This window comes from Salvelinus alpinus, chromosome 6 (genome assembly GCF_045679555.1).
Source record: "Salvelinus alpinus chromosome 6, SLU_Salpinus.1, whole genome shotgun sequence".
Classification (NCBI taxonomy): domain Eukaryota; kingdom Metazoa; phylum Chordata; class Actinopteri; order Salmoniformes; family Salmonidae; genus Salvelinus; species Salvelinus alpinus.
The window spans coordinates 71,883,446-71,892,993 of NC_092091.1; the positions used below are offsets into that span (position 1 = coordinate 71,883,446).

The 9,548-nt window shown below is 39.8% G+C and overlaps 1 protein-coding gene across 1 annotated transcript; it reads left to right on the forward strand.

The window, feature by feature from the left end:
• The first annotated feature begins 3,427 nt into the window (after window positions 1–3,427).
• Window positions 3,428–8,560, forward strand: LOC139579274 (CD209 antigen-like protein C). The gene is made up of 6 exons (XM_071407782.1): window positions 3,428–3,705; window positions 3,919–4,017; window positions 4,200–4,286; window positions 4,392–4,534; window positions 4,930–5,030; window positions 5,336–8,560. The coding sequence occupies exons 1-6, from the start codon at window positions 3,591–3,593 to the stop codon at window positions 5,475–5,477; spliced, it is 687 nt and encodes a 228-aa protein (XP_071263883.1). The 5' UTR covers window positions 3,428–3,590; the 3' UTR covers window positions 5,478–8,560.
• Window positions 8,561–9,548: the final 988 nt, after the last annotated feature.

Sequence of the window (9,548 nt, forward strand, 5' to 3'; positions counted from 1 at the left end):
GACACCATGAGGTCAGTATAGTAGACAACATGAGGTCAGTATAGTAGACACAACATGAGGGCAGTATAGTAGACAACATGAGGTCAGTATAGTAGACACCATGAGGTCAGTATAGTAGACAACATGAGGTCAGTATAGTAGACACAACATGAGGGCAGTATAGTAGACAACATGAGGTCAGTATAGTAGACAACATGAGGGCAGTATAGTAGACAGCATGAGGTCATTATAGTAGACACCATGAGGTCAGTATAGTAGACACCATGAGGTCAGTATAGTAGACAACATGAGGTCAGTATAGTAGACACCATGAGGTCAGTATAGTAGACAACATGAGGTCAGTATAGTAGACACAACATGATGTCAGTATAGTAGACAACATGAGGTCAGTATAGTAGACAACATGAGGTCAGTATAGTAGACACAACATGAGGTCAGTGTAGTAGACACCATGAGGTCAGTATAGTAGACAACATGAGGTCAGTATAGTAGACACAACATGAGGTCAGTATAGTAGACAACATGAGGTCAGTATAGTAGACAACATGAGGTCAGTATAGTAGACAACATGAATTCAGTATAGTAGACAACATGAGGTCAGTGTAGTATACAACATGAGGTCAGTATAGTAGACAACATGAGGTCAGTATAGTAGACAACATGAGGTCAGTATAGTAAACAACATGAGGTCAGTGTAGTAGACAACATGAGGTCAGTATAGTAGACAACATGAGGTCAGTATAGTAGACACAACATGAGGTCAGTATAGTAGACAACATGAGGTCAATATAGTAGACAACATGAGGTCAGTATAGTAGACAACATGAGGTCAGTATAGTAGACAACATGAGGTCAGTGTAGTAGACACAACATGAGGTCAGTATAGTAGAAACAACATGAGGTCAGTATAGTAAACACAACATGAGGTCAGTATAGTAGACAACATGAGGGCAGTATAGTAGACAACATGAGGTCAGTATAGTAGACAACATGAGGTCAGTATAGTAGACAACATGAGGTCAGTATAGTAGACAACATGAGGTCAGTATAGTAGACAACATGAGGTCAGTATAGTAGACAACATGAGGTCAGTATAGTAGACAACATGAGGGCAGTATAGTAGACAACATGAGGTCAGTATAGTAGACAACATGAGGTCAGTACAGTAGACACCATGAGGTCAGTATAGTAGACACCATGAGGTCAGTATAGTAGACAACATGAGGGCAGTATAGTAGACAACATGAGGTCAGTATAGTAGACACAACATGAGGGCAGTATAGTAGACAACATGAGGTCAGTATAGTAGACAACATGAGGGCAGTATAGTAAACACCATGAGGTCAGTATAGTAGACAACATGAGGTCAGTATAGTAGACAGCATGAGGTCAGTATAGTAGACACCATGAGGTCAGTATAGTAGACAACATGAGGTCAGTATAGTAGACACAACATGAGGGCAGTATAGTAGACAACATGAGGTCAGTATAGTAGACACCATGAGGTCAGTATAGTAGACAACATGAGGTCAGTATAGTAGACAGCATGAGGTCAGTATAGTAGACAACATGAGGTCAGTATAGTAGACAACATGAGGGCAGTATAGTAGACATGAGGTCAGTATAGTAGACAACATGAGGTCAGTACAGTAGACACCATGAGGTCAGTACAGTAGACACCATGAGGTCAGTATAGTAGACAACATGAGGGCAGTATAGTAGACAACATGAGGTCAGTATAGTAGACACAACATGAGGGCAGTATAGTAGACAACATGAGGTCAGTATAGTAGACAACATGAGGGCAGTATAGTAAACACCATGAGGTCAGTATAGTAGACAACATGAGGTCAGTATAGTAGACAGCATGAGGTCAGTATAGTAGACACCATGAGGTCAGTATAGTAGACAACATGAGGTCAGTATAGTAGACACAACATGAGGGCAGTATAGTAGACAACATGAGGTCAGTATAGTAGACACCATGAGGTCAGTATAGTAGACAACATGAGGTCAGTATAGTAGACACAACATGAGGGCAGTATAGTAGACAACATGAGGTCAGTATAGTAGACAACATGAGGGCAGTATAGTAGACAGCATGAGGTCAGTATAGTAGACACCATGAGGTCAGTATAGTAGACACCATGAGGTCAGTATAGTAGACAACATGAGGTCAGTATAGTAGACACCATGAGGTCAGTATAGTAGACAACATGAGGTCAGTATAGTAGACACAACATGATGTCAGTATAGTAGACAACATGAGGTCAGTATAGTAGACAACATGAGGTCAGTATAGTAGACACAACATGAGGTCAGTGTAGTAGACACCATGAGGTCAGTATAGTAGACAACATGAGGTCAGTATAGTAGACACAACATGAGGTCAGTATAGTAGACAACATGAGGTCAGTATAGTAGACAACATGAGGTCAGTATAGTAGACAACATGAGGTCAGTATAGTAGACAACATGAGGTCAGTATAGTAAACACCATGAGGTCAGTATAGTAGACAACATGAGGTCAGTATAGTAGACAACATGAGGTCAGTATAGTAGACACAACATGATGCCAGTATAGTAGACAACATGAGGTCAGTACATTAGACACAACATGAGGTCAGTATAGTAGACACAACATGAGGTCAGTATAGTAGACACAACATGAGGTCAGTACATTAGACACAACATGAGGTCAGTATAGTAGACACAACATGAGGTCAGTATAGTAGACAACATGAGGTCAGTACATTAGACACAACATGAGGTCAGTATAGTAGACACATCATGAGGTCAGTATAGTAGACAACATGAGGTCAGTATAGTAGACACAACATGATGCCAGTATAGTAGACAACATGAGGTCAGTATAGTAGACACAACATGAGGTCAGTACATTAGACACAACATGAGGTCAGTATAGTAGACACAACATGAGGTCAGTATAGTAGACAACATGAGGTCAGTGTAGTAGACAACATGAGGTCAGTGTAGTAGACAACATGAGGTCAGTACAGTAGACACAACATGAGGTCAGTATAGTAGACACAACATGAGGTCAGTATAGTAGACAACATGAGGTCAGTGTAGTAGACAACATGAGGTCAGTATAGTAGACAACATGAGGTCAGTACAGTAGACACAACATGAGGTCAGTATAGTAGACACAACATGAGGTCAGTATAGTAGACAACATGAGGTCAGTGTAGTAGACAACATGAGGTCAGTATAGTAGACAACATGAGGTCAGTACAGTAGACACAACATGAGGTCAGTATAGTAGACACAACATGAGGTCAGTATAGTAGACACAACATGAACAGCAGAAAAAATGTCCCAACCTCAACCACAATGTTATTCGTTCATCATCTTCCTCTTTTTACATTTCCCTTTATTTCTGGGGATGACATCCTTAACAGTCAGTATCAGACTCAGAGCAGAGACAGAAACAGACACAGGGTCAATGATAGGACCAGATCCTGAGTATAGACAGAAAACACAGTATGTTGTTGGAGATGTCTGAGGTCATCTATGCTGAACCAGATATGACCAAGAAGGTCAAGTTTGACAGAGGTGAGATGGAGTAGATGATTGTGGATATCTACGTCAGTGCAGACACCCTGAGAGACGGTGAGACCAGCACCAAGAGAGAAGAGACAGCAGACACTGCTCCTAATAATGGACCAGGAGACCAGCACTCAGGTAAAACACACACACACACACACACACACACACACACACACACACACACACACACACACACACACACACACACACACACACACACACACACACACACACACACACACACACACACACACACACACACACACACACACACACACACACACACACACACACACACACACACACACACACACACAAAACCTACAATTATATTTTATGTGTCTACAGAGCCTGATAGCTCAGTGAAGAGACCCTTCCTAGTTGCTGCAGTGTGTCTGGGGCTGCTGTGTGTTCTACTGGCTGGGATCATAGGCCTGTCTGTCTACTGTGAGTTTGTGTCCAAGTTCATTGCTTATCACCTAGTTGTAAGAAGTGCTGGTTACTAGGCCTATTTACCTGGTGTTTTACCTAGTAACTATGTGTTTATACTTTGTAGCTAACAGAGCCATCACAGATTCTGAGGATAAAAGGAATAACTTGTTGCAGTTTTTCCCTCTATAAAATCAAAGCAACTGCAGGGAGAGACCAGCTACAGACCAGATACAACAACCTGATTAAAGAGAAAGGCCATCTTCAGTCAAAGCTTTTTATGATAGGTGAGATATAAACTGTAAAATCAACAGTAATTATATACCAATGGGTTTATGAGTATAAAGATACTGACTAAGTTTCTCAACATGTTCAACTTTGCTCTTCAACAGAGCAGCATTGTCAGGAGGGATGGAGATACTTTGACTCCAGTTTGTACTTCCTCTCTTCTGAGGAGAAAACCTGGGAGGAGAGCAGACAGGACTGTCTGGAGAGAAGAGCAGACCTGGTGATCATAAACAGCATAGAGGAACAGGTGAGAGAGAGAGAGAGAGTGAGAGCGAGAGAGAGAGAGAGAGAGAGACAGAGAGACAGAGTGAGTGAATGAGTGAGTGAGTGAGTGAGTGAGTGAGTGAGTGAGTGAGTGAGTGAGAGTGAGAGTGAGAGTGAGAGTGAGAGTGAGAGTGAGAGTATGAGTATGAGTATGAGTATGAGTATGAGTATGAGTATGAGTATGAGTATGAGTATGAGTATGAGTGTGAGTGTGAGTGTGAGTATGAGTATGAGTATGAGTGTGAGTGTGAGTGTGAGTGTGAGTGTGAGTGTGAGTGTGAGTGTGAGAGAGTATCATTTTCATCCGGACACTAATATGTGGGCAGTATTCTATGAATGTATTAAGAATGACATCATCTTTATCTTTCTCAACAACAGACATTTGTCTTCAACCTCCACATGAGAGCCTGGATTGGTCTGACTGACTCTGTTACTGAGGGGACCTGGAAGTGGGTGGATGGCACAGCATTGACCACAAGGTGAGAGATTTGACCATTTTTCCATGGAGATGAAAAACATGTTCATCAAAATGTATTTTTCGACTCATGAATGTCATTCAATGAGAAGTATAGATGTATTATAGATACCAGGTAATATTTACATACGGAAATGTAATCGAAAGAGTAAAAAATATATATATAATTGTTGATGGTCCATTCTTGATAATGGTATGATCATCTTACAGAGTGTGTCTTTATAACTGTAAAAACATAGGACCATGTATATAAATGAGGAGGATGTTTGTACCACAGTGTCTGACTGTCTGGTTCTCTGTGTTGTTTAGGTACTGGGGGGCTGGACAGCCTGATAATAGTGGGCAGGAGGACTGTGTTGAGATATACTATAGACAAGCTGACCCTGTACAGACATGGAATGATGACAAATGTACCAAATATCATAACTGGATCTGTGAGAAAGCGGTGTAACAATTACCTACTGTAACAATCTCTCTCTCTCTCTCTCGTAGTTATTATGTTGATGGTTTGATACAGTACTTAATGGTTAAGTGATGATCCCACCTATTAGTTAAAGTGAGAGATGAACACACCAAAGAGGTGAAATAGTTGTATTACAGACTTGTCTATGGGCTCTTTTTTAATGCACCCTTAGTCGATTCCTCCTCACATCCTCTCTCCTCCCCTCCTTCTCAAAACACATTGGAGAATACAATCCTAGGGAAGGTGCCTAACATTAGCTAGCTGGCTAACGTTAGCAAGGCTAGGAGTTAAACCTGTCTAGCCCCGGGGTTCCGCTAGCGGAACTCCTCCCACATTCCACTGAAAAGGCAGAGCGCGAAATTCCAAAAATATTTTTGAGAAATATTTAACTTTCACACATTAACAAGTCCAATACAGCAAATGAAAGATAAACATCTTGTGAATCCAGTCAACATGTCCGATTTTTAAAATGTTTTACAGCGAAAACACCACGTATATTTATGTTAGCTCACCACCAAATACAAAAAAGCATAGACATTTTTCACATTTTTCCAAGAACCAACCAAACTAACCAAGAAACAACTTCATCAGATGACAGTCTTATAACATGTTATACAATAAATCTATGTTTTGTTCGAAGAATTTGCATATTTGAGCTATAAATCAGTTTTACATTGCAGCTACCATAACAGCTACCGTCACAAATAGCACCGAAGCAGCCAGAGTAATTATAGAGACCAACGTGAAATACCTAAATACTCATCATAAAACATTTCTGAAAAATGCATGGTGTACAGCAAATGAAAGACAAGCATCTTGTGAATCCAGCCAATATTTCCGATTTTTTTAGTGTTTTATAGCATTATATTAGCATATATAGCATTATATTAGCTTACTACAATAGCCTACCACACAACCGCATTCATTCATTCAAGGCACGTTAGCGATAGCGATAGGCACGTTAGCGATAGCGAATAAACCAGCAAAAGATATTAATTCTTTCACTAACCTTCTCAAAATTCATCAGATGACAGTCCTATAACATCATATTACACAATACATATATGGTTTGTTCGAAAATTTGCATATTTAGAGCTGATATCCGTGGTTATACATTCTGAAAACTTAGCACCTTTTTCCCAGAATGTCCGGATATTTTTCTGACACTCACCTATTCTGACCAAATAACTATTCATAAACATTACTAAAAAATACATGTTTTATAGGAAATGATAGATACACTAGTTCTTAATGCAATCGCCGTGTTAGAATTCTAAAAATAACTTCATTACGACATGCAGCATACGTTATGGCGAGAGAGTGCCCAAAATATGGGCGCAAACTATTAGTAAACATGTTCCGACAGATATATGAAATAACATCATAAATGGGTCCTACTTTTGTTGAGCTTCCATCAGAATGTTGTACAAGGGGTCCTTTGTCGGGAACAATCGTTGTTTGGTTTTAGAATGGCATTTTTCCCTCTCGAATGAGCAAGCAAAACTAGCCAAGTGGCGCTAAGCTCTCCTTCGTCACCAAACGCAAAGAACGCAACACGTCTAAACTCCCGAAAAATGTTCAATAATCTAATAAAACTATATTGAAAAAACATACTTTACGATGATATTTTCACATTTATCAAATAAAATCAAAGCCGGAGATATAAGACGTCTATAACGATTGCTTTTCAGAAGCCAATACTGGTGACCTTTATGCGCTTCCTGAACAAACGAATTCTGGGGTCATGTCATTCCAAGCTGTCTCTTTTGACCATAGAAAGCGATTGAGACCCCATTTCACCTCTCACAGCCTATTGACATCTAGTGGAAGGCGTATGAAGTGCATGTATAGTCATAAATCTCAAGCAAAATGATAGGGAGGGCCTGGAACAGAGCCTCAATTTGAGATTTTTCACTTTCTGACAGGAAGTTTGCTGCAAAATGAGTTCTGTTTTACTCACAGATATAATTCAAACGGTTTTAGAAACTTGAGAGTGTTTTCTATCCAATAGTAATAATAATATGCATATTGTACGAGCAAGAATAGAGTACGAGGCCGTTTAAATTGGGCCCGATTTTCCCCCAAAGTGTAAATAGCGCCATCTATCCTCAACAGGTTTTAACTGTAACTGGTCACTATATTTCCTGTTGCTGTGAGAAGCTGTATCTTTAACAACCACAAGTCCCCCTCAACAGGAAGAGAGATGGGGTGAGATCCCACCACTTTACAAGTACAGCTATTCTTCCTTCATTTACAGATTATATAAAAGAGATGCTTCATACTTTGGGATCATATGGGGTGAATCATATCTTCCACTTACGTGAAACTTGCACTTAGTCATTCATTGATTTCAATGAAAATTTAGCTTAAAGGGAAACATCTGTATTTTGGCAAATATGACCTTTATCTACTTCAGCAGAGTCAGATACAATTTTATGTCTCTGTGTCCAGTATGAAGGAAGTTATATGTAGTTTGTGAGCCAATGTTATCTAGAGGTATGACTGGAGGTCTATGGCATGCTAGCAGATACTGAAAGGAATTTTATAATATCTGTACATTATAGGAACACCTGGGATTAGAAAAGTACAATGATTAATGTTTTGCTTGACCTTGAGATTAAGAATCAGTGATAGACCTTGCAAGTGCATGAAAAGGTCAACTGTACAAAGTCATATGTCTGTGTGTTGAAACTATACTTTGGGTAACAGATGGATAAAGGGAACCAAGTGTTCCTGTTGTTGCTATGTTCCAGTCTTACTTCTGCTAGCACATGATAGCAATAACGTGAAGAGTGATTGGGAAACTAACTGCCAATAATAAGCTGAATAATAATAATAAGGTAAACTCTGGCTAGCAGAGACATCTTTGTATTAGCAACTATGAATTATGAGCTTACATGGTATTAAAGTTAAGGGACATCACCCTGGGCGGGGTGATCCTCAGTAGAGGATAAAAAGGGAAAACACCATCTTTTGTGCTGAGTGTTACTTGCAAATTACTGTAAGAGAAGACTCCGGGTTGCAATCCGGCTTGCAATTCTTATTAAACAAACTAACCTCTGATCAAAGAAGTTTCCTGTGGTAACTTGTGTGCACATAGGGCAGAATTCCCTTACAATACCCATAGACTTCCAATCAATGTGCTAATGATAATTTCAATCACTATATTAGTGTTCCCCAACTGGAATTGGTTTTATTTATTTATTTATGTTTTATTGTTGGACATAACAAACTGTAAAAACACCAGGAAATCAGTTCCTATTCATTTTAATTCAGGAAATTCATTCCCAGTATTCCCTAGCATAATAGAGAGACATACAAATGTAAGCAAGTTTTGAAATTACTATGTTTTAGTCAAATATTATTTATATTTCAGCTTCTTGCAGGCAATTTGTATTCTACAAATTATTTGCAGTTATGTTCCCGGCACCCAGACCACCGCTCAATAAAAAAATTGTCCCGCAGCTGAATCAAGTTGATGATCCCTGCACTGTATGGTCCATGTTTGATTGTGTCTCATTGATGATGCTACGTACAGTATCAGTGTCCACAGACCCTGATAGCTCAGGGTAGGAGTCCTCCAGAGTTGCTGCAGTGTCTCTGGGGCTGCTGTGTGTTCTACTGGCTGGGATCATAGGCCTGTCTGTCCACAGTCTGAAGATATAATTCCTACCATTCACCATCATTCACCAGATTATCTATTTTATTGATACACTTTGTTGTTGTTATAACAGATGGTGGGGTCTCTAAGAGCTTCTTAGCCTATAAGACCAACTCATCTGCAGAGAGTATCCAGCTACAGACCAGCTACAACAACCTGACTAAAGAGAGAGACCAGCTACAGACCAGTTATAACAACATGACTATAGAGAGAGACCAGCTACAGACCAGATACAACAACCTGACTATAGAGAGAGTACAGCTACAGACCAGTAACAGCACCCTGACTAAAGAGAGAGACCAGCTACAGACTAGTTATAACAACATGACTATAGAGAGAGACCAGCTACAGACCAGATACAACAACCTGACTAAAGAGATAGACCAGCTACAGAGGGA

Excerpts from the sequence above, each read along its gene's own strand:
- LOC139579274 (XM_071407782.1), top strand. The coding sequence starts at position 3,591 with ATGATTGTGGATATCTACGTCAGTGCAGACACCCTGAGAGACGGTGAG. Across the intron at positions 4,287-4,391 it reads GTCAAAGCTTTTTATGATAG|AGCAGCATTGTCAGGAGGGA; the intron begins GTGAGATATAAA and ends GCTCTTCAACAG. Across the intron at positions 5,031-5,335 it reads GGCACAGCATTGACCACAAG|GTACTGGGGGGCTGGACAGC; the intron begins GTGAGAGATTTG and ends TGTGTTGTTTAG.